This window comes from Hyperolius riggenbachi, chromosome 5, assembly GCF_040937935.1.
Source record: "Hyperolius riggenbachi isolate aHypRig1 chromosome 5, aHypRig1.pri, whole genome shotgun sequence".
In the NCBI taxonomy this organism is placed as follows: domain Eukaryota; kingdom Metazoa; phylum Chordata; class Amphibia; order Anura; family Hyperoliidae; genus Hyperolius; species Hyperolius riggenbachi.
Genome location: NC_090650.1, coordinates 315334338 through 315360259, shown reverse-complemented (window position 1 = coordinate 315360259; position 25922 = coordinate 315334338). Strand labels below are relative to the sequence as shown.

The following is a 25922-nucleotide window of genomic DNA, read 5'->3' as shown; positions in this document are numbered from 1 at the left end:
CTGATATCCATGGATCTTCTATCCATGTGCACTTTAGCTCCAACGGAAAGTTTTGTTATCTCTGGTGATAGTTTATTATCCACCAGGTGTTTCCCTTTGTGCTTTGTATTGATTCCTCTCCCATCAGCACACCTTTCCTGTATCTGTGTACATTGCTTTTATTAGAATTACCATCAGATACAGCATCTGCATTATCCTACAGCATATTATCTCACTGCACATTGTACTTCACTGCATGTTCTCTTTCTCTAGCAGACTGGCTAATATGCCTCAGAAACTAGACAAGACACAGAACAACACTTTTCTCCCAGTGGACTGCAGCCACTAGGACACGCTCTATAGGCGGTAACAGTGTTAGGGAGTCTTGCCCAAGGTCTCCTACTGAATAGGTTCTGGCTTACTGAACAGAAAGAGTCAAGATTCGAACCCTGGTCTCCTGTGTCAGAGGCAGAGTCCTTAACCAGTACACTATCCAGCTACTGAACTACTACTATATGCTTGGAGACCTCTGAAAGTGGCTTGCTAAATCAGGCTCTGTGTCATTTTCCCCTACCTACCAGATGGTAAATGTATATAGTCATATTTCACGTTAGAATCACCCACTGGCTGTGCTGGTTGCTGGTTCTTTGTTCTTCACATCATTATGCCCTTGAAATCCAGACACACGGGCTGTATGCATGTTGCATTGATGTGGCTCTGTAAAAGGAACTATACTATAGGGTCACTATACACCAGTGGTTCTGGATGTGTAATTGGCTTGCAGGGGATTAAAGAGATGATTTGCATATTCAGGAGAGAGGGATTATGGGAAACCACACTTGCCCTCTTAAAGAGAATCTGTATTGTTAAAATCGCACAAAAGTAAACATACCAGTGTGTTAGGGGACATCTCCTATTACCCTCTGTCACAATTTCGCCACTCCCCGCCGCATTAAAAGTAGTCAAAAACAGTTTTAAAAAGTTTGTTTATAAACAAACAAAATGGCCACCAAAACAGGAAGTAGATTGATGTACAATATGTCCACACATAGAAAATACATCCATACACAAGCAGGCTGTATACAGCTTTCCTTTTGAATCTCAAAAGATCATTTGTGTGTTTACCTTCTGTCCCCTTCTTCTCTCATGCACTGAACATTACAGGCTTCCTGCAGACAGCTCTGCCTGTGCCTGTGTTTGTAATCCCTCAGTATGTGTCAGCCAGCTACTTTCACAGCCTAACAGAGGAGGATTTTTATCCAGCTCTCTTCTATCACTGATAAGATAGCAGAGAAGCTGCTGGCTTATGTAAATAAAACACACACTGGAGTGTGCATAGAGGAACAGACCAGCACGGAAGAGTTGGCAGCCTTCCAGACACAGGCCGACAAGTCTGACAGGGGAAAGATACATTGATTTATTACAGAGACTGTAATAGTACAAAGTGCTGCAGTGAGCCAGAACACATTAGAATAGGTTTAGGAATTTGTAGGATGGTAGAAAAAACGTTGTAATTTTTGTTACAGAGTCACTTTAAAGCTTAATTATCATCATTCAGTACCTTCTGTTTTAAGAAGGCAAAATTACGTCCATTTAAGTGAGGATTTCTAGGTGGGTCTGGAAGGGGAAAGCACATCTTCAAATGGAGAGTATGTCAACTCAATCATATATGATCTCTTCCAAAGTAGAGGGCTGTCCCTTGTGTATTTGGCAATAGCTGGGAATCCCTAGTTAAACAGGGAACCCATCCTACTCTCACACACATACAACACACACAGAGGACAATTATTCAAACTGTATGGAATTTCACCTTTTTTCACATATAATGATAGGCCTAGTTACACTGAAAATAGTACTGCGCCTTACAGGGCAGGATTTACTATGAGGCACTATAGGCACTTGCCTACAGGCGCCTGATGATAGAAAGACGGCTCACACTGCTCCTCGAGTGCCTCCCTCGCTCCTTACCTATGCATGTCCCGAGCAGAGCGTAAATGAGAGGTTACTCATTTGGCTCTCTGCATTTCACTGGCCAGATCTCCCTTCATTCAGGGGCAATTAAATACTCAGGGCTCTTCTGGCTACCACGCTAAGAGGCAACTGTAGTTACCTATGACAGGTAAGGGAAGTGAGGGAGAAGTGACAGCTGGGACAGCCAGCACACTTGTGGTGGTGTTTGGTGGGGGGTTGTAGCTTCATGGAGGGCAAAGTCTAGTGTGCCAGGGTATCTCTGCCTATAGGCTCATGCAATGTAAATCCAGGCCTGATGCCTTATCTGCAAGGTCGTAGGCATAACCATAGCAGCCGTATCCTTGCTATGGGGCCCGCTGTCCACAGCCACAACAGGGGGCCCGGCTGTTTTACTTTACCTGTGGCTTTTTCCAGCCCCTACAAGTCTATTAGGTCCCACCACATTGAAGTTCCGCTCTGCTCCAGGCCGCTGCTGTCCCCTCCGTAAGATTGCGAGCTCGTGGCTGGGTCATGGTCTTCTGCACACGCGCGCTGCGTTTCTCTCATGATTATGCTCTTGTGACCGGTTCTTTGTGAACTGCGCAAGTGCAGAACTCCCCTGGCTGCAGCAGCGTAATGATGAGATGCATATGGCATGCATGCACAGAAGACCATGACCCAGCCACAGGCTGCGATATTACGGAGGGGACAGCAGTGGCCTGGAGCAGAGCAGAACTTTAGCGTGGGACCTAATAGACTTGTAAGGGCTGGAAAAAGCAACCGGTAAAGTAAAACTTTACTTTCTTATTCTGTCTCATGTACCCTTTAATGTTTTCTGCTGCTTCCAGCCTGTGAGCCTAACTTCAGTCAGTCACCTGCCTGCCTGCCAGTGTCCATCCTCGACTGCTGGCAAGCCGGACTTTGGGGAAGGGAGAGTTGACACCAGGGACAACTGCAGCACACTGTGCCACCACCCACCCCACCAATGACAGGGAGCCAGAGCAAAGAGGGGATAGCAGCACCATCACCCACTGCCAACAGGTAAGCACATACCAGGAAAGTTGCAAACGAGGGATCGTTAACTGATCCCTCGGGCATCATTGCGCGGCCGATGCTGTACAGACGCATCACTAGCCTACAGGCTAGAGAAGCGTTCTGTTGCTATGAAAGGGGGGGGGGGCAAGGGAGAACGGAGTGGCACTGGAGTGACATCATGCTGTAACAGGGTGAATGGAGAGAACAATGATCTAAGCCAGTGATCGGTCAGTAATCGATCTACCCAGTGGATAGCTTACATAGGGGATCAGGGGCTGATATACACACACTTGATTTTCAGCTGAGGCAGTCGTATGTGGGGGTGGAAGGTCCAGGAGGAAGGGGGGCATAAAAAAATTTGCTATGGGGCCCAGTCATGTCTAGCTATGCCCCTGCTTATCTGTAATGTACATACCTTTCTCCTAATTATGTTCCCAGTCAAATGTTATCATCTCTTTTTCCCAGCTTGTAATGGGCCTGACCCTCTAATTAGGATTTTTGATCCACTGGCTGAAAATCCAATATGTTGCTTTGGTTGTTGCTACAAATGACACTAATCTGTTTACACACTACTGAACAGTGAACACTCATGTATAATTAGATTGGCAAGCATATGTCTTACTTCTGATCCTGGCGCGGTCTGCTGGGTCCAGAGCTGCCGCTGGCTCTGACACTCGGGAGGGCCTGCTGATTCCAGTCTTATTTACAGCTCTGACGCGGAATATGTAAGATCGTCCTTCAATTAATCCCGTCACTGGGAAGCGGGCAAATTTGACAGGTGTGTCATTACACTGAGTCCAATGGCTGGTGCCAACCTCACACCTAGTTGGAAGGGTAAAAATAAAGTGATACAATCCATAAAACGTAACATTATTTATGCAAGCTGTTATATATAGAATGATTGTATAACAAATACAGTAATATCCCTTTAATAGTTTACTTCAAATAGTTTACTTAATCAGCAAATCAAAATTGGTCCTACATTGTATATTCATACAAGTCCATGGCTGGGACCTGAGGTATTAGGGTGGCCAAGCATCAGGCGACTTGGCGGCTGATTGACGATTATAATAATCGAATCGGATGAAAATTGGGGCTTCCAAGTGCATGCTGGATTGAATATGCAACCAATTTCGGGTGGAAATGTGTCACATTAATTGATCAGACATACTGCAAGATATAGGGCTGACTTACTTGATCGGGTACACGGCAGTTAGGGTAAGCGATATTGGGATGAGCAATGAACATGGCAACCCCCCCCCCCCATGTGTAATGAGCCCCCCGGTGCCCAGTGCACTATACAGCACAAATCTTTCCCTGGCTCGGGGCGCTGTCCTTCTACCATACACGCGTCCCATGTGGGTATTGCCAGTGCCTCACGAAACAACAACAAAACATTTGTAAAGCGCTTTTCTCACGGAGGAACCAATTACACATTGAGAGCTGCTATAGCTGTATTTCACTTTATGACCTTTAGCATTGCCCAAATTTCCTGTATTGTTACACAGACATGACTGTGCTTTAGGGCTCTTTTCCACTATGCAATGCGATCGCGATTGCGATTCCGATCGCGATCGAAATCGCGTTTCAATTTCCACCATGCGATTGCGATTGCGATTGAGGTACTATACTCATTATAGTACAGCTCAATTGCATACAAAACGCGGCAGGACGACGATTGCGCTTTGACCAAAATCGCATCGCAATCGGATCGCACTAATGGAAATTGCTGCTGCAGTTTCCATTAGTTTAATGTACCTTGCGATTTGCGATCAGAAGCAAATCGCAGGCTAGTGGAAAAAGGCCCTTACTCTGATCACTCTTCAGTAGCTCTACATATTTCATTGTGAAAGCTGTCCTTCCTTTGCTGTCAGCTAGTACTGAGGTGGGAATGATTACTCCTCCTTCTGCAAACACATACCTAACATCCCTATGGATTTGTAATATCCTTCCTACCTGTCAAATATGTCATTGTAGTAAAAGCTGTAGGAGAGACAATGCAAAAAATTCTACATTGTGCAAACTACATTGTGAACTAAGACCGAACTAAGACCGAAAGAGGCAATTCCATAAATCTTTCACACAAAACCATATACTGTTGCTATGGTGTCCAGGACATTTGGTGACAAAAAAGTTATAGCAACAGCAAAATAAAGATGAAAAATACTATTTTATGGCATTCAATAACAAACTGCCTATTGCCTATTGATGATAATTGTTCTACAGATTTTTGTATCAAAGTTGAGTAGCCCTTTAAAGTGAGCTCAAGGTGAGGGTCATATGGAGGCTGCCATATTTATTTCCATTTAAACAATACCAGTTGCCTGGCAGTCCTGTCGATCTTCTGGCATCAGTAGTGTCTTAGTCACCACCCTGAAAGAAGCATGCAACTAATGCAGTCAGACTTGAGTCAGAACACCTGATCTGCATGTTTGTTCAGGGTCTATGGCTTAAGCCTCATCTACACGCGTAGATGAGGCTCCGATGTTCCTTATCAATCGAGCCGCTGATGCGGCTCGATTGATAAGATCCGACAGGACGGATCTCCCCACCGCCGATTCCCTGCTCGTTCCCCGCGAGGGGACAATGGCAGGGAATCGAGCGGAAGATAAGCGGAGCCGGCAGGGACGAGCGGGGAATCGTATCCGACGCACGCGCGGGCGAGCGGGGACGCGGCGGGCGGGTACGCGTGAGGATGCGGAAGAGGCGATCCGGCGGCTAATCGAGCCGCCGGATCGGAGCCTCATCTACGCATGTAGATGAGGCTTAAAAGTATTGGAGATACAGGTTTAGGGACCAGCCAAGCAACTTGCAAGGTTTAAAAGGAAATAAATATGGCAACCTGCATCACGCTCACCTCAGGTTCTCTTTAAGAACAAATGAAATATTTCTTAGATTTAGTAATATTAACCTGTCAATGAAATATCCCAGAATGGGGCTTCCACCATCAACAGCAGGCTGTTTCCAAGAGATTATCACATAGTCTTTGTTAGCATCAAGGCACTCCACATCCAGAGGGGCAGACGGGGCTCCGGAAACCTCGGGCTCTGCATCTAGCATACGATAAAATGGACAGAACAGTGAGATGTCTTTCATAACCAATAGAAATAGTATCTGTACAATGAGAATGAATTTAAATTATATATTTAAGAAATAATTTAATATACTGTATATATTTAAACACCTTCTAATCTTTTTTTTTATTTTACTTTGCAGAAAGCTTAGAAAGTAGTGGCCACTGGATGATAACTAAATACAGCAAAATCTCTGTTATCCGGAACTCAGGCAAGCAGAAGTCTCAACTAACCGGTATGCCTGAGGGGAATCATTTTCATTAGTCTATAAATCAATCAAAGCTAAACTCGTACTATGCTACAGTGGGTGGCTATGGATAGCTTCCCTTATAAACAATAAACAGTGAAAGTGAGGTTGATATCGAAAATGTTGAATTGAGTCTGGATGGATTCATACAACCACAAACCCTTAGGTGTCGCCAGGCTTAACCCTCATGTATAGGTTAAGTCTTTTTTTTCCAAGATTGAATTTCCACTTATACACCAGATTCACGGAACATGATGCAGCTAAAATGTCATGATAAAGGTTGGAAGCAGAACATTTGGGCAATGGTAATTGAGTAATGGATGATTTGGGCACTGGCATAGGTGCTAATGCAACTATCAGCTATTGGGCGCAGAAAGCAGAAATTTTGGGCACCCAATAAATATTGTTTTGAAAATTGCAATGTTATAGTTTTTGAAATTTTTTTAATTTTGAGAAAATTTGAATGTTATAGTTACATTTTTAGTCCTTTGTATTTAACATTTTTTTATTTTTTTGAAAATTATCGTTTTCAAATTTAAGTAGAAAGTTATAGATATTAAAATGATTTTGTTTTGTATTTAACAATATTTTTCTTTTTTGATGTGTGTGGTTTTAGCATTAGGTGTCAAGAAGGGGGGGGGGGGGGGAGTTTAGGGTTAGGGATCAGGAATAGGGTTTTTAGGGTTATGCATCAGGAAGAGGGGTTTTAGGGTTAGGTTCAAGAGGGGGGGTTTTAGGGTTAGGCACCAGGAAGGGGGGTTTTAGGGTTAGCCATCAAGAAGGGGGGTTTAAGGGTTATGCATCAGGAAGAGGAGTTTTAAGGTTAGGTGTCAGAGGGGGGAAGGTTCTGTGTGAGTTTAGGGTTAGGTTCAGTTGTAGTAAAAAAAATCAGTACAATTTAGTTTTTACCAATGTTTTACTATCTTGATTATCACTGTAAATATTTTTTCGTTTTTATCTGGTGCCCAATTCACAACGGTATTTATCGCACCCCTATTTCATGCATGCTAAAGACTATTTGTAGGTGAGTCTATTTGTGTCTCTGTAGCTAACGTTGCCTTTTCCTATGTACTGCTGAACTTAGCATAGGTGTCTTTTTGGATCCTTTACTTAGAGCCAAGAATGTCAAGCACTTCATCCCTGTTAGTCTTGTAGACCATCAGCTGCTCCCTGTAACAGCTGACACAGAGATTAAATCTGTCCTCACACTGCTTGAAATGTGATCCTACCAGGAATCCTAAAGCAGAAGCTGCGCTTTATTTAATTATAAAACCAGGCAACAAATAGGAGCGAGATTTTTCCGTACCTCCAAACAATAGCTGGATGTGACTGCTCATTCCAAATGCATGCTTAATCAGGGAGAAAATATTGATGGGCAGAGGTCTCCAGGCACCATGCTCTGCCATCAGCTGGCGACAGTGTCACATCTGAAAGGTCCTTGCTAACTGACTGACGACACAGATAGCCTTGCTAACATTTCAAAGTGAGGATTCAGAGCCTCTGTCTGGCAGATGACAGCAGTACTGCACAACAGAAAGGTGTTCTTACAGACTCTCATTCTGGTTTGCTTGTATATTCTGATAAACAAAAACTGGCTTTGCTAATTTGATATATTCATGACAGCATTTTATTCACACGTCTAAGCTCTAAAGTGGAGTTATCACTTACATTCCAAATCTGCATATATAACATATTTTCTTATCACAAATTATAACAACAAGTTTCTTTAGCCAAGACACGCCAGCCCTCATTTATGAATGACAAGGCAAGGGAAGCTGGATGTAACGTGGAACACTTGCCCTAAGGTACCTATCAGAATTTTGTTTTTAATGTAAATACATAAACATCATTAGTTGCATTTCTCTCATGTTTCGTGGGCAGCACGGTGGCGTAGTGATTAGCACTCTCCTCTTGCAGCACTGGGTCCCCAGTTTGAATCCCAGCCTGGGCACTATCTGCAAGGAGTTTGTATGTTCTCCCCATGTCTGCATGGGTTTCCTCCGGACACTCCAGATTCCTCCCACATCCCCCCAAAAAACATTTAAGTTAAATGGCTTCCTCCTAAATTGGCCCTAGACTACGATACATACACTACACATGATACATACATACATAGACATATGCCTATGGCAGGGATTTCAAGGTCTGCCTCACAGGTGCATTGTGGGAGATGGTGATTTTTAATATTTAAACTATACATTAACAAGTCAGATAATGTAGGTTCGTCTATGGCGCATCACCAGGTTGAAGACACAAGTCCAAGCCCTAGCAGAAAATAATATAGCAGTTCCATCACTCAGAATAGTTTCTGTTAATGTTTCCAAGCCTCCCGACGGCTAATTTTGTAAACAGTTAAAGAGAAACTCTGACCAAGAATTGAACTTCATCCCAATCAGTAGCTGATACCCCTTTTACATGAGAAATCTATTCCTTTTCACAAACTGATCATCAGGGGGCTCTGTATGACTGATATTGTGGTGAAACCCCTCCCACAAGAAACTTTGAGGACTGTGGTACTCCTGGCAGTTTCCTGTCTGCGAACCTTGCTGCATTGTGGGAAATAGCTGTTTACAGCTGTTTCCAACTGCCAAAAAAAGCAAGCAGCATCTACATCATCTGCCAACAGTAAAAATGTCACCATGTAATAAATGTCAGAATGTAAATCAGGGATTTAAAAGATTTTACAATGGGCAAACACTGACTAAATCATTTATACATAATTATTGTAAAAAATGAAGAACTTTTTTTATTATATTATTTTCACTGGAGTTCCTCTTTAAGTATACTTTACCTGATTTTTATGTTTGCCTAGTATAGCATAGGTCTACGTTAAATGAACTTTCCCACCCATGGCTGTAGCCTTCAGAAAGTGCATCTTTCAAAATAACGATTGCAGAGGAAATGAGCTATACATGTATTTTACATACCCTCCCATTCTTTAATGATGTTCTTGTAGAAACGAGCTCTAATTTAAGCTTGTACAGGTAAACAGGTTAACACCTGAGTAATATCTATATTACCCCTGTTTATGTAAATTGTTTGTATACTATGTTATTTGTACAGACACAGAACATGTTGATATATGTAACGGTTGGGTGTCGCAACTCAGATGTCTGATTATTTGGTGATCTGCAGAATCACCAATAATGGAGACGCTATACCTGATTATGTGTGATCTGCAGAATCACCAATGATACCAGTATAGCAACACAAAGAGCTGAGTGTGTAGTGTTTGGTGCAACCGTAACTTTAATAGTTTTATGAGACCTCACCAGAGGGGCTGGTGAGGTACTATCGGTACACTGACCGTGTAATAGGGTTTAAGCTCCAGCAAGCTGGAGATACAATACTGAAGAGACCGAATCTCCCGAGGGGCGGGTGATTCAGAGTGTACTGCAGCCAAGTGATCACCTGAGGAGAGGGTGACTCAGACTGTACTGCAGCCTAGGAGCAGGAGATACAAACAGTACTGCACTAATGATCGCCTGAGAAGCAGGTGATTCAGACTGTACTGCAGCCTAGGAGCAGAAAACGCAAACAGTACTGCACTAAAGAATAACTTCACCAGTGGCGAGGGCTAACACCTCACCAGTGGCGAGGGCCCACTGGTGAGTAGAATGGTCTGACAGGAAAGGTTCGGCAACAGAGAGGTAAGTATCGGTACAGAATCGTGAGGCAGGAGAGGAGTCGGTAATCAGGCAGAGGTTCAGCAACTTTAAGGCAGAAAGGCGGAAGTACAGAATCAGAAAGCGAGATCAGAGTCAGAGTTTAGCCAAGAGTCATACACAGGAAATCAGTACAATATAAACAATATCCTAGTCTGGTTGTGAAGTCCTTGATTTCAACACCTGGGATCTAGTCTAAGGTCTGATCGCTAACACACGAGGTATTCACAACAGCAGACAGCACCAGACTGAAGCCCGGAGGCTTAAGAAGCAGAGGAGACCTCACTGGCACGCCCCCCTGCGCACAGCCAATCCTGGGCGCTGTGAGTCTCCTCTGCGATCAGCTGACCAGCAGGTCAGCTGACCGGCTTCCTCCCAGCATAAAGGTCCCGTCTGTGCGTGCGCCCGCGCGAGACGTTGACCTCCCTACCAAACGTTCGTTCCGTCCTCGGCGTCCTAGACGTCGGGAGGACGGGTGGCGGCATAGAGGCAGCTGCGGCGGCGCTGTTCACTGCAGCTGCCCCGTTCATGACAATAAATTAGAAAATAATCATATAGAGGCCAGGTGGCTAGAATTCTCGCTGGTAGCACTGTGGTCCTGGGTTTGATTCAGAGACAGGACACTATCTGCACAGAGCTCGTACGCTCTTCCTGTCTTTGCATGTGTTTCCTCCAGACACTCCGATTTACTTTCACATCTTAAAATCATACAAATAATTTAATTGGTTCCCTCAAATCTATCTGATCTAAGGCAAATGCAGTGCATGCGTAAACAGTGCAGTAAGTGCATTCGCTCAGGACATGAACAGACTCGCTGTTGCCATTCACACTGGCTGGCCACTGCATTTGCATACCCCCACCGCTCCCCAGTCTGCCAGTACTTCCACCACTTTTCTCATTGGCTGCTCCTTCCCCGTTTGTCGTCGCTCGTACATGGCTCACCTGGAGACCAGGAAGTATGTGGCTTCCTGTTGGTTTGTTAAAAAAAACATATATATCCTAACTAGCAAAAGGGAGAACTCTCAATGGTCCCCATGAACCAATGAGAATTTTCTCTGTTGCAGTAGGATTCCCGCTGGTTCTTTTGCAAACCAACATGAAGCCTTATGCTTCCTGGTCACCAGACTGAGTGGGAACAAGCCGGGGCAGCAGAACCAAATTTATAGATAGATGAGCATTTTTCTTGGTGCAGGAAGCTTAGTGGGAATAGAAACATTAATTCCCATAAGCTTGCATTGCATTGGATTTGTGTTTGCGGTCAGCATTTTGAATTGAGGCTGCGGAAAAATTACAGCAGGTCAGCATTTTGCATTTGCAGTCCGGCATTTGCATTTGCACTGTGTTGTGCATTTGCGTTCCATTTGACATTGTAAACACATTCTATTGATAACATAGGATACATTTACTGTCTGTTTTTGCATTTAACTGCCTCCTATTAAATGCAGCATTTTTAGACTATGATATAGATTACACTATATTGTGATCTCCTAACACTTAGTGATTGCGTAAAAGATTATTTATATAAGTAAATAAAAACAATATAATTTTAGTGCACACACACATAAAAAAAATATATCCTCAGTGTAGAAAAAAAAAAGACAAAAAGAAAAAACAAACAAATAAAATTGAAATGCATGTAAATTTACAAAAATACACATAAATACATTAAAAAACATTTAAATACTTGAAACATCTTATTAAGCTGCTATACAGGTTCTACGTGTCCTGACCGAAGCAATATTACAAATAAGAATTCTATACCATGTTTCTGAAGCATATATGTAACACCAAAATAGGTGCTACATACAGTATATGCTTGAATTCAACATTTATGAAATTCAACATTTATGAAATAAAAGTGTAATGAACAACCAATATTTTGTGGGCCTTTAAAAGGAGCGGTCTTAAAACGGTAAAACATTCTTAAGACACTACAGTGTGAATATCATATATTGAGTAAATGTTATGTAAATGTTTAGTTTAGTTATACAGTATTCAATTATTATTATTACTATTATTGAGGGACAAGTATATGTAAAATATTGTGAAAAGTCTGTTGTCTTTCCAGTGGTTTTGACACCACAAGCTTTATTGGCTATCTTAAAAGAAAAAGAGTAAGCTTTCGGCTAATAGGCCTTCTTTACACTCTATTCCTGTAGACAAACAAAATGTTAGAACACTCAGCTTTGAACATCAGAAGGCTGTACATAGAAACAAATAGTTACATAGTTAGTTTGGTTAAAGAAAGACATTCATCCATCAAGTCCAACCAGAAAAAATAAAATAAAAATAAAACACCATCCAGATCCTGCACATATTCCAGTTGATCCAGGGGAAGGCAAACAACCTTACAAGGCCTGGGTCAATTAGCCTTAAAAGGCAAAAATTCCTTCCCGACTCCAGATTGAAGTCAGATAAATCCCTGGATCAACTCTTCCGGGAATTACCTAACAATTATAGCCATGGAAGCCCTTCCATGCAAGGAAAGCATTCAATCCCTCTTTAAATGCAGATACAGAGTTTGCCACAACAACTGCCTGAGTTAAAGTGAACCTAAAGCCACGGGAAAAAAATGAGATGAACTCACCTGGGGCTTCCCTCAGCCCCCTGCAGCCGATCGGTGCCCTTGCAGCTCCGCTCCGATGCTTCTGCACCCGCCGGCGAACACTTCCGGTTTGGCCGTCACCGGCCGACAGGCATGGGAACGCGAGTGATTGTTCGCGTTCCTAGCCTGTATATTCCCATGCCTGTCGGCCAGTGACGGCCAAACCGGAAGTGTTCGCCGGCGGGTGCAGAAGCATCGCAGAGGCACGGCGAGGGCACTGATCGGCTGCAGGGGGCTGAGGGAAGCCCCAGATGAGTTCATCTCATTTTTTTCCCGTGGCTTTAGGTTCACTTTAAGATGTTCCATATTTGAATCACTCTCACTGTGAAAGACCCCTTTCTAAATAGATATCAAAAACTTTTTTGCTCCACCCGTAAATCATGCTCCCTTGTCTGTCGTACAACCCTAGGGATAAAAAGCTCATCTGCCAAATACAATTACAGTAAGTGTCATTAACCTTCCTGGTGTTCAGTTTCTGCTGGATTTCTGTGCAAAAAAAATGATTCCGTTAATTTTCATAAGATTTTTTCCTGTAACTTAACAAAATGTGTCAAGCAAGGGTTTAGTATACATTTTGAGTTTAATAAAAGCTTGAAACACAAAATCTAAACTACATTTCAAAATGACACCACAAAATCTCTGATCATTTACACTTCCTAGCTGCAGCTGCTCAACCTACACTAATACGAATGTAAAGGTGACCAAATATCTAGCGATGATGGGCTGATTAAACCAAGAGACAAATCTCTCTCTAATCGAATCTGATTAGAGAAAGATCGGTCAGCTGCCCATACTCAGGCCGATTCCCGATGAATTTCAACAAGAAATCGCTCTAGAAATGGCCGCAGCCTTTTCCTCACCGCTGCCCTCCCGTGTAAAAATGTACTCCCATGTGTGCATTTATACATTACCTGTCCTATGCCACCCACCGTGCAGTGCCCATCTGTCTTCGGAATCCCCCGCAGATTATTTTAGGTAGGTAGCCAGGTTTAGCTGCCCCAGTATAGGCTAGGTAGGTACAGGTGTTGCCTAGTATAGGCGAGGTAGGTACAGGTGTCCCCCAGTATAGGTTAGGTAGGTACAGGTGACGAAGGCGCAGGACGCCAAAACGCATAATGACGTCACCTGCACGCTGATAGGAGGCTACTCCTACCCACCCCTGAGAGACGAGCTCCCAGGACAACGGAGACTGCGCTGCTGGCCACAGCGCAGTGCAGTTTCTAGGCTAAAATGCACCCAGGGCGAGGGTGTAAAAATTGCGCCCCCCCCCCCTCCCCCACAAAAAGGTATGGGTGCCCGCAGTATAGGTTAGCCAGGTCTAGTTGCACTCAGTATAGATTCCCCCAGAATAGGTACCCCAGTATAGGTAGCCAGCTATAGGTCCCCCCAGTATAGGTAGCCAGGCATAGGTGAGCCAGTATAGCTGCCTCCGGTATAGGTTAGCCAGGTAGGTGCCTCCAGTATAGGTAGCCAGTATAGTTGCCCCCAGTATAGGTTAGATAGGCAGGCGTCCCCGGTGTAAATTAGATAGGTAGTGGGTGCCCCCAGTACAGGTTAGCTAGGTGGGTGCCTCTAATATAGGTAGCCAGAATAGTTGCCCCCAGCATAGGTTAGATAGGTAGATGCCCCAGTATAGGTTAGTTAGGTAGGTGCCTCCAATATAGGTAGCCAGTATAGTTGTTACCTGTATAGGCTAGCTAGGTAGGTAGGTGCCCCCAATACAGGTTGGATAAGTTAATGCACCCACTATAGGTTAGATAGGTAGCTGCCCCCCAGTATAGGTTAGATAGGTAGGTGCCCCCCTGTATAGGTTAGATTAGGTAGCTGCCCCCTCAGTATAGGTTAGATTTGGTAGCTGCCCCCCAGGTTAGATAGGTAGCTGCCCCCCAGTATAGGTTAGATAGGTAGGTGCCCCCCAGGATAGGTTAGATAGGTAGCTGCCCCAATATAGGTTAGGTAGGTGCCCCCCAGTATAGGTTAGATAGGTAGCTGCCCCCCAGTATAGGTTAGATAGGTAGGTGCCCCCCAGGATAGGTTAGATAGGTAGCTGCCCCCCAGGATAGGTTAGATAAGTAGCTGCCCACCAGTATAGGTTAGATAGGTAGGTGCCCCCCAGGATAGGTTAGATAGGTAGGTGCCCCCCAGGATAGGTTAGATAGGTAGCTGCCCCAATATAGGTTAGGTAGGTGCCCCCAGTATAGGTTAGATAGGTAGCTGCCCCCCAGTATAGGTTAGATAGGTAGCTGCCCCCCAGTATAGGTTAGATAGGTAGGTGCCCCCCAGGATAGGTTAGATAGGTAGGTGCCCCCCAGGATAGGTTAGATAGGTAGCTGCCCCCCAGTATAGGTTAGATAGATAGGTGCCCCCCAGGATAGGTTAGATAGGTAGGTGCCCCCCAGGATAGGTTAGATAGGTAGCTGCCCCAGTATAGGTTGGGTAGGTGCCCCCCAGTATAGGTTAGATAGGTAGCTGCCCCCCAGTATAGGTTAGATAGGTAGGTGCCCCCCAGTATAGGTTAGATTAGGTAGGTGCCCCCCAGGATAGGTTAGATAGGTAGCTGCCCCAGTATAGGTTAGGTAGGTGCCCCCCATGATGGAGGGGGGAGCCGCAGCCGCGGGGAGGGCAGCCCGACCTCTCCCTCCCTCTCCCCGGGCCGCCCTCCATGCGATCCCCCCTCGGACTCACTGCAGAGTAATGCGCAGGGAAGCGCTATAGAAAACTACTCACCTCCCTGGTTCCGATCGCTGCTCTCTCGCCGCCAGTCTCCTCTCTCTCCATACACGCTGATATACACACACGCTGCTTCCAGCTAAACAGGAAGCAGCGTGTGTATGTATCAGCGTGTATGGAGAGAGAGGAGACTGGCGGCGAGAGAGCAGCGATCGGAACCAGGGAGGTGAGTAGTTTTCTATAGCGCTTCCCAGCGCATTACTCTGCAGTGAGTCCGAGGGGGGATCGCATGGAGGGCGGCCCGGGGAGAGGGAGGGAGAGGTCGGGCTGCCCTCCCCGCGGCTGCGGCTCCCCCCTCCATCACAGCGCCCCCCTCCCAGCAGCGCTCAGTGCGGGGGCACGGGCCGCACGGCAGTAGAAACGGCCCTGCCACAGCGTGTGTGTTATTGCCGCCGGGGAGCTAAGCGGACCAGCCTACTGCTAATATGCGAGTTTCATTCATACACATTGTCAGTATGTTTCCTCTTTTTTGCGAATAAAGCGTAGTTTTAAAGTAATGCACCATGGAGCGCTCCTTTTTCATTTAGGCTAGGTAGGTAGAGGTGTCGCTCGGTATAGGCTATGTAGGTACAGGTGTCACCCAATATAGGCTAGGTAGGTACAGTTGTCCCCCAGTATAGGCTAGGTAGGTACAGGTGTTCCCCAGTATAAGATAGCTAGGTACAGGAGCCCTACAGTATAAGTTAGCTAGATGTAGTGGCTCCTGTATAATGTAGGCAGCAATAGGGAAGTTAGTATAAGTGTCCCCACCCCGATCCCCCCGATCCAGCCTCTTACTCACCAAACCTCATTCCAGCAATCGGAGCAGCCTCCCTGCACAGCTCCGGTATCTTCCGGTATGGGGAGGATCGGGACTGTGCAACTTCATGACGTTGACATCATGACATCAGTCCCGATCCTTCTCATACCGGAGCATACCAGAGCTGTGCAGGGAGGCTGCTGCGATTGCTGGAACAAGGCTTCGTGACTAAGCGGCTGGATCAAGGGGATTAGGGGAGATTGGGAGGTGGGGGCACTTATATGAAATTCCCAATTGCTGCCTACATTGTACAGGAGCCCCTACAAACTTATACGGTGGGATTCCTGTCCTAGCAAAACCTCCTGAGTGGCATGCCCGACATTGTGTCAGGCATACCGCTTTCTGCAAAAATGTCTTGCCCGACACAGTATCGGGCATACTGCTCAGGAGGTTAATGACACTTTGCAAACAGGGCAGGCACTTCCATTGAGGCAGAGGGTGCAATTGCCCCAGGGCCTGACCACTCCAGGGGTCCCCAAAGCGCTGGACCCCCCAAGTGGTCTCCTGCTGACTGCTCGGGTGGCTTCCTGTCCCGCATGTTCCATTGCTAAACCTATGCTGCCTCGTAACAACCCACCTGTCCCTGAAGCTGCTTGTTTCCAATCTCCGTCTTCTGCCACGCTTCACCATGGCTAAAGACTAAGATCGGAACAGAGCAGCTGCTGGTACAGGTGAGTTGTTACAAGGCAGCTCAGGCTCAGCTCTCAGCTACGGGGGCCACAGGAGCAGTCAGCAGAAGACCACCTGGAGCGGGGGCTGACTTTGCATGCTTTGGGGGCATCAGGTTACTTTTGCTCTGGGGCTCCTGCGTGGCCTTCACCGGCCCAGTTTGCAAATATACTGTAAATAAGTGGCATTAATGGCACCTTGCAGAAATAAATAGGTGTTATTAATGACACTTATTTATATTTGTAAAAAATCTATGTACCTATGTCTGATATTCAAATGTACCATATATACCACATCTTGTCGGCATACAGGAATAGTCTGAAGAAGGCTAATTACATTAAAGGTTACTCTTTTTCTTTTATGTTGGCTAATAAATGGTATAATAATGATTCAAAACGTCCTACTTTAACTGATGGCTAATGCTAGGTACACACCATACAATTTTCTGTTAGATTCTTCTGTTAGATTTACCTACAACATGCAAAAAAGCTATCTGGCAGGTAAATCTAAGAGAAAAGCTAACAGAAAATTGTATGGTGTGTACCTAGCATAACACAGTGCAATACTCTACTAAGGTTTAAAATAGAAGACTTTGTGACATCCAAAGCTACAAAGTCAGCATGTGACAATGAATGGATAATAAAGAAGACTGGCAGAGTCTTTGTGTTCTATGTTAGTACATTAGCAGTTTTAACCAATGCAGCAAACATACTTCTGTCATAATGACTATATTTAGTAAATAGATTTATTCATAAAGGCCCATTCATTCTCATGTAATGACACACAGGCCCTTATTCAATTAACATTTTCTCCTACGTTTTATCCAAAGAGATGATTTTTCATCTTGTTTTTGAAATGTCTTTTCAGCACTTTGCAATTGAAAAAGTACCAAAATGCAGGTGAAAAAGTACTCTTAAATTATAGTGGTTTTAAAGACATTATACTGACTGATATACAGTAACCCTTGGGTTAAATTATCCGCTTACCCCTGACAAACACATAGGCGCTGTACTGTTCATAATACTCTCCCATCACCACACGCAGGGTATATAGTCCTTCATCCTCCTTATTCAGATGCCTGAGAGTCAGGGTGGCATGGCCTCCGCTCCAGTGCATGCTGGTCCATTTGTTGGGGCCAATCAGAACTCCTAAATGTAAGAACATAACCTGTGTAAATATTAACATAATAATGTTGATTTTATGCACACTGAAAATACTTACATTTAAAAGCAATTTCAGATTGCATAAAGCAGTCAAACAACCAACAGAGATGAACGTTTTATAAAAAGAGCTATGACAGCCATTGTGAGCATTTTTGTGCTGATCTTAGGCCTGGTTCAGTTTTTAAAAGTCTTAGTTTTCCATTTTCCATCCCTGGCCCTCCGCAGACCCAAACTTGTGGTCCAACGGACCAATGTGACCGGATCCACTGGTTAACATTGGATCCATTCACATTCTTTCCTGTCGGTTCCGTTACAGTCCACTAAATCTTCTGTTTTTTAGGCCAATGTCGGCATTATTCTCCACCACTTCAAACCCCCACTCTGCGCATTGGCTTTGTCCTACTCTCAACACTGGCTATACCCTACACTCTCTCACACCTCTCCCAGACTTCCCGGTAAATGGGCTGTCACCTGACAAGAGAAAGTTGTAAGTACCACCTGGTAATGGAGGACTTATACCGACTAAGTTTAAATTCAAATTGTTCAATGGCAATTTCAGTTGCGTAAAATGTTCAGATTTATGAATGGCTGAATAACCAAGTCAAGCCCGGTCAGTTTTTGAAATGCATTTAAATCAAATGCAAGCATTTTGATTGTATGTTAGCATTTAAAACAATGGGCTTGATTCACAAGAGAGTGCTAACTGTTAGCACGGCCGTTTTTCGCGTGAATTTTCGCGTTCACGTGCAATTAAACCTGTCCGCGCGAAATCGTTATCGTTTTCGTGCGCAAACGCGAAATCATTACCGTTTTAGACCAAAAATCCGCGTTTGCGCGCGAAAACGATAACAATTTCGTGCGGAAATGTTTAATTGCACGCGAACGCGAAAATTCCTGCGAAAAACGGCCGTGCTAACAGTTAGCACTCTTTTGTGAATCAAGCCCAATGACTTTATTATCTTCTCAGATTAGATTGCATTAAAATGTATACATGTGTGATTATCATAAATATTCAGTTGGTAAATCTTCTGAAGCATGGAATGTGCAATCAATAATGTTGTTCAGATGTTCAGATTATGTGTGAACACATCTATAGAAACACATGCAAAACTAATGCCAACTGTTAAAAACTGACAGGAGCAGACTGGACAACTTTTTATGCGTGAACCAAGCCTAAGTTAATTCACAGGTGATAGTGCTTAAAGAGAAACTCCGTCCAATAATTGAACTTTATCCCAATCAGTAGCTGATACCTCCTTTTACATGAGAAATCTATTCCTTTTCACAAACAGACCATCAGGGGGCGCTGTATGACTGATATTGTGGTGAAACCCCTCCCACAAGAAACTCTGAGGACTGTGGTACTCCTGGCAGTTTCCTGTCTGTGAACCTTGTTGCATTGTGGGAAATAGCTGTTTACAGCTGTTTCCAACTGCCAAAAAAGCATGCAAGAGCTACATCACCTGCCCACAGTAAAAATGTCATCATGTAATAAATGTCAGAATGTAAATCAGGGATTTAAAAAATGTTACAATGGGAAAACACTGACTAAATCATTTATACATCATAATTGTAAAAATTAAGCACTTTTTTATTACATTATTTTCACTGGAGTTGCTCTTTAAGTTAAACACAACTACCCATGTGGTATTTATACAAAACAAGCCAGGCAATGGCTCCCCAAGTATAGCAATCATGGGTTAGTCAAGTGATGGCCTCACATTTTATGCACACAGTTCTGATTGACTTCTAGTAGGGTGGAAGAGACATCATAAAGAACTTCCTACCATTTCTGTACCACTTGATTTCTGGCTGGAAGCGTTTTATTGTCGGATGAATGACAACCGTGGATCCCAGACTCAAAGTATCACCCTCTTTGCCGAAGGAAACTCCAAAGGGATCAATAAAGTGAATGTCAAACTGAGAGGTAAAGCCATATGGAGTGATTGCAACTGAAAAGAAAACAAAAAGAGTACATTTCAGCTATGATTTTGTAGACTCATTATGTATCTAGACATGTTGTCAATATTAAATTATCATTATTCAACAGCAATATGCATGAGTTAACCTTCTTCAGAGTGTTTTTAATAATAATACTCCTTATGGTTCAGTGAAATAATGCATTGCAACTTACAGCTGAATGGTTCGCCCCTTGAAGGAGTTAATGGTGTCACATCCAAATCTCCTTTATATCCTGTCAGGGAAAATGAATACAGTGAATTTAATTAGAGATCAGTAATAAAAAAAAAAAGGAAAAAAAAAACAAACAAACTGTATAAACCTACTTTTCACAACAAGGGATGCATATGATGAGTTCTCTCCTTTCACGTTCATTGCTGATGCATGGTACTGAGCTGTATCCTCGAAGTCACAGCTGTTGGAATAAGAACAATATAATCACAATGGTGTCAATAACCTTATGCTAGGTACACACCATACAACTTTCTGGCAGATTTCCCTGCCAGATCAGTTATTTCCAACATGTCCGATCTGAATTTCGATCGATTTTTCAATTTTCCAATTGTTTTTTCAATCGATTTCCATTCATTTCTATGGAAAATCAATTGGAAAAAAATCGATGTTGGAAAAAATCGATCTGGCAAGTAAATCTGCCAGAAAATTGTATGCTGTGTACCTAGCATAAGAAACTGGATATACGGTCTATAGCCAAGGTCTGCTCTTCTGTTACTTACAGTTGGGCCATTTACTGAGGTTCTCCTGAGCCAGGGATTACAGGAGAATGTTGGACTGGATTTTTATACAATGTCATCCATTAGTTGGCAAAGTTTGCAAAACTCAACAAAACATACTAAAAAATAGAGAGGGTTGCTGAAAGGTGGAGTGCTAGTAGTTGTGCTGATGCAGGTGTATCCTGCACACAGAACAACATCTTTTTATTGAGAGGTACAGACTATCCTGGATTTAGTAAGGGATAGTTTTCATTGGTGGTACACATAAGTTCCTGCAACAGAACAAACACCTATTTACTAACTTGTCAGTAGTCTCTAGTGACTTCTGGTAAGACCAGGGGAGGGTTTCAAAATATTGCTAACTTATGCCCAGAAATGCCATCAAGTGCAAAGAAAGGGATGGATTTCATGCAATATACATTTTAGGAGCTCCCTTCCTTGAACCCATTACTACAGAATTACCTAAACTTTCCTGCAGGCACAACATAAACAAAGGCAAAAGTAAAATTCAGCATTCTGGCCATTTCTTACAATGCTTTTTCCTGTTTTGTATCCCAACTGGAGATACTGTTACCTCAGATCATGTTCTTAGTACCATCTCTCAGTGTGATAGGAACTGAACATAATCTCCCCAAACATGAACTCAGAGAAAGATGAAAACCTAAAGAAGGTTTTAATCCTCTCCACTGCCCAAAATTAAACATAAAAGGTAAAGTTGACGTTACTATTGTTATCCAGTTTAATAAATATCAGTTACTTAAATTTTTTCTGCAGGGTCTGTATGAGAAAAGGATCCACTTATAATACAAAAAATGTACGAACATCAGGGGTGCAATTCAGAGCTGTGTCTTTTAGTATTTTCACCATCTAGGGACTCTGAAAATTAAAATTTAGAATTCCTGAGCAGTGTTAGAATATATGATATTCTCAGCCAGACATAGCTTCATATTAACTGATAATTGGAATTTTTGGCAGTCACTTAAGACGGCCTAAGCTTAGTTTCTAATTATAGCAAAGCTGACCCATGGGGCATGGGAATACACTGACGTGCTATTATTAGAGAAAGCAAGCATGTTCCATGTGTTTAATTACATTATAGTGCCCACTTTTAGTAAGAGGCAAAGTATACAAAGATTATGTGCATCAAAAACATAATGAACAATTAATATAAAAAATAGTACCGGTGTATAAAATCTGCATATTTAAGTGCCATCATGTGGTCCAGCATTGAAGGGTGGGTGTTTTGATAATCACACAGACACACTCCTCAAAGTAACACAGCACTCCAGTTTAAAAAAAAGTCTATAACAAATGGCATCATTACACTGATGATCATTTATTTAAAGAGGAACTGTAGTGAAAATAACATAATTAATAAAATTGTTTATTTTATTACAATAGTCACTTATAGATTATTTAGTCAGTGTTTGCCCACTGTAAATGTATCACTGGTTGTGATATCTTTAGCCTGCCAGGTGATCTGTATGGAATGCTCCTTTACTGAGATTTCTATGTACAGAGGGAGTTATTCCTTACATGGCAGTTAGAAAAAAATGTTATTTCCCACAATGCAATAAAGTTCACAGACAGCAAACTGTCAGGACCATGGTCATGACATCACATTGTGGGAGGGGTTTCACCACAACATCAGCCACACAGACCCACCTGATGATCTATTTGAGAAAAGGTACAGATTTCTTGTGGGAAAGGGGGTATCAGCTACTGATTGGGATGAAGTTCAAGCCTGGGTTACAGTTCCTCCTTAAATGTTGCTAAATATTTAGTTGCAACCTGTGCACTGAATTTAAAAGGTATCAAGATTCTCCGGCCTTTGAGAATAAACCACAAACTACAAGACAATGTCCTCAATAAACCAGCTTCCTATGGGATTTGGTAAAAACTGTAAAAAAGAAGAGGAAGGAGTGCTCTCATAGAGTTATCCTTGGTTTATTTGTCAAAATCTGCTAAAATTGCACTTCCAATGTGTATAAACGATCAGCTCTGACTTTGTGTGCAGCTGGGTCACCCACTACATGTTTTAGGCTCCGTCTCTTCATCATATCAGCTGCACACAACGTCGGTTAACTGCGAGTTACTTTACCTCCCTTGTACATTTATTGCCGATATATATATATATTGGATAGGTTCTTGTAATTTTCTGAGAGACACAAATGTTTTTTTTGGCAGAGTAATAAACAAGTGTTATACATAATGGAGCATTGACAAAGAGGAGACAGCAGCTAGTTGGAACCCAATACTGTTAATCCATGATCTGTACTGAGGTACATCGCATGTGTGACATTCAGGGCCGGTTTAAGGGGCTCCAGGGCCCTGGGGCAAACTAAATCGGGGGCCCCTGACTGATACACCCCCGCCCCGCATTACCTTTCTTCTCTGCGCCCCCTGGGCACTTGTGTGAAGCCGCAACAGTAATTAACCTATTCTGGAGGGCGGCGGTGGCTACACAGTCCGGAGCACTCTCTCTCCACTCAGTCCTCCTCCTTCTCTATGACCCGGCGCATGTTATGTGTAAACATGCGCCGGGTCATAGAGAAGGAGGAGGACTGTGTGGAGCGAGAGTGCCCCGGACTGTGTAGCCACCGCCGCCCGCCAGGATAGGTTAATTGCTGTTGCAGCTTCAGACAAGGGCCCCGGGGAGCAGTGCGAGCGGGGGAGCAGGCATATTTTAGCAGGGTCAGCGGCGCGAGGCCCCTGAAGAGATCAGGGGCCCCAGGGCAGTGTCCCCCTTTGCCTCTATTGTAACGCTGGCCCTGGTGACATTCACTGGATGCTGGCTTTTACAAGGATAAGCAACGTGGAAACAAACAGAGATGTCCTTAGTATCCAAGGTTTTTTGTATGGTTGGGGCGAGCACTATAAAAACACAGCAGTTTTATAGGTATGCGGTTGAAGAATACAGTGAATGAAACGACACTGTGTTCCAAATTATGCAAATTGTATTTTTCTTGGATTTTCCTAAATAGTTGATGCAAGTGGCAGTCACCATCATTTTTGAGTGATCAGCCATCAGAGCATAATTTGAAGTTTATTGAATAAACCCCCTAATAACGGTATGTTTTTTAAAAATAAAAAATGTATAATTCACTGTTCCAAATTATTACGCACCATAGAGTTTTCAAAAATGTTATGGATTGTAAAGAACTAAAACTGGTAATTTTAGGAGCATTAGGAGGTCATAATTACTGGAATCAAAAGCTATTTTAATCAAAATATCTTAACAAGTCAAGTTACATTTGATAGCAGCTTTACAATTCTTGCATCTGTGAGTTGAACTTGTGAGTTATTGGAGAGTTTCTGCTTGAATTTTTTTGCAGGATATCAGAATAGCCTCCCAGAGTTGCTGTGTGGATGTAAACTGCGTCCCACCCGTATAGATCCTCTGCTTGAGGTTGCTCCAAAGGTTCTCAATAGGATTGAGGTAGGGGAGGATATGGCCACACTTTTATGCCAATAGCAGCTAATGACACAAAGGTAATCCTTGCAGCATGAGATGGTACATTACATTATCGTTCATGAAGATGATTTTATAACAGAAAATACGGTTCTTCTTTTCGTACCATGGAAATAGGTAGTCAGTCAGAAACTCAGTCAGTCAAAAGTCATTTTCACACCTTCAGGGACCATAAAGGGGACAAACAAATCTCTTCCCATGATTCCAGCCCAAAGCATTACTCTGTCACCTCCTTGTTGACATTGCAGCGTTGTTGGGATTGGTTGGCTGTTGGCCAACCATCCACCACTACATCCAGCTGGACCATGAAGAGTTGCACAGCACTTATTAGTAAGTCCACCTTAAGTACTGTTTGAAAATGAGTCTTTTTGTAGTTCTAGGCCCACTTCAGCTGTTTCTGCTGGTGAGCTTAGGTTAGGGTGGTTGAATAGAAGGTTCAAGCAATGAAATCCTCTAGAGAATCCTGCACTTGAATGTTCTCGGGACTCCGGAGGCAACAGCAGTTTCATATGTCTTTGCTGCTTTGTAATCACAGGAAGGAGGACCGGCACCGCTCTGATGTATTAAAGCTCTTTATTAAAGTGAAAAGGCAGCCCTTTCACTTTAATAAAGAGCTTTAATACATCAGCGGTGCCGGCCCTCCTTCCTGTGTTTGCACTTAGTACTCCCCAGGAGGCACTGGGGTTTTTGGACCAGGGCACGCTTCAACTGTTGGCCAATCGGTGCTGCCTTCCATCTACTAGTTTGCTGCTTTGTAATGGCATTTTAGCAGCTGTTGTCTAAATCCGATGTATTTGTTTGTCAGAACCCTTCCTCGTTTTGCTTTTATCTGCACAAACCCGTGGGTGCTCTCACCTCAGTAAACAAACAAGTATGCCTGTAGATGCTAAAACGCAACTTCCTGCCCTGTGTAGTCAATTACCCAAGGAAGAAAACAGAAAATCTCAAAAACGTCAGGTCTTTTGGAATATTCAAAGTATGCAGTTGTTACCAAAAGAGGTCCAAGTGCCTCCCAAATTAGGTCTAACAAAGGAAAACTGGTGTACTGGTGACAAGGTAATTGCACTTGGAGAGCAAAGAAGACCAGCCTATCTGGTCCAATGCCCCAGAAGAGCTACTGATGCACAGATTGCTGACAAAGACTGGCCATGACAGAAAGCTGTCAGAATACACAGAGCATCATAGTTTGCTGACTATGGGGCTGCATTGCCACACACCAGGCAGTGTGCTAATGCTGACACCCTATTATTTGCCTACATTGCATGCAATTGGTGGAGCGGCATGGAAGTGATACTGTGTGGAGGTCAGGGTAAGTGTGGAGAACAATGCTCTCAGTCCTCACTCAGCCAAAGAGATCCACCAGGTAGATCATTGGCCAAATGGGCGAGAGAGGGGCTACTGTACACACACTGGATTCTTCGTAGGTCTGTCATTATTGGACACTTCGGCCAAGTTTGTGTGTATGTAGCGTTAAAGAATCTTCTGCAAATGTTTTAGTGCAGGATGCCACAGGAATCCTTCAGGACCCTTGTAGAGTCGATACTTCAATGGATTAAAGATGTTTTTGAGCCAACAGGTGGTCTTTCAGAATAGTACAACAACAACAACAACAAATAACATTTGTAAAGCGCTTTTCTCCCGTGGGACTCAAAGCGCATAAGCATGGCTCCGACCATCGTGGTACAGAGGAAGAATTTTATAAATCTGGAAATGCCAGGCTAAACAGGTGGCTTTTCAGTCTGGATTTGAATAGCTCCAGGGATGGTGCTGTCTCTACTGGGTGTGGTAGGGAGTTCCAGAGAGTAGGGGCAGCATGACAGAAGGCTCTGTCTCCAGATTTTTTG

General features: G+C 43.6%; 1 protein-coding gene across 3 annotated transcripts in view; it reads right to left on the bottom strand.

The window, feature by feature from the left end:
- The window catches only part of MYOM1 (myomesin 1), a 156103-nt gene that overhangs the window by 77138 nt on the left and 53043 nt on the right, over positions 1-25922 (bottom strand). For all 3 annotated transcript variants that reach the window (XM_068237221.1, XM_068237223.1, XM_068237222.1), the window contains 6 exons: positions 20202-20290; positions 20051-20110; positions 19704-19868; positions 17740-17901; positions 5876-6017; positions 3587-3786 (listed from right to left, as the gene is read on the bottom strand). In XM_068237221.1, the coding sequence (XP_068093322.1) occupies positions 3587-3786; positions 5876-6017; positions 17740-17901; positions 19704-19868; positions 20051-20110; positions 20202-20290 (818 nt within the window). The remainder of the gene's footprint in view (positions 1-3586; positions 3787-5875; positions 6018-17739; positions 17902-19703; positions 19869-20050; positions 20111-20201; positions 20291-25922) is intronic.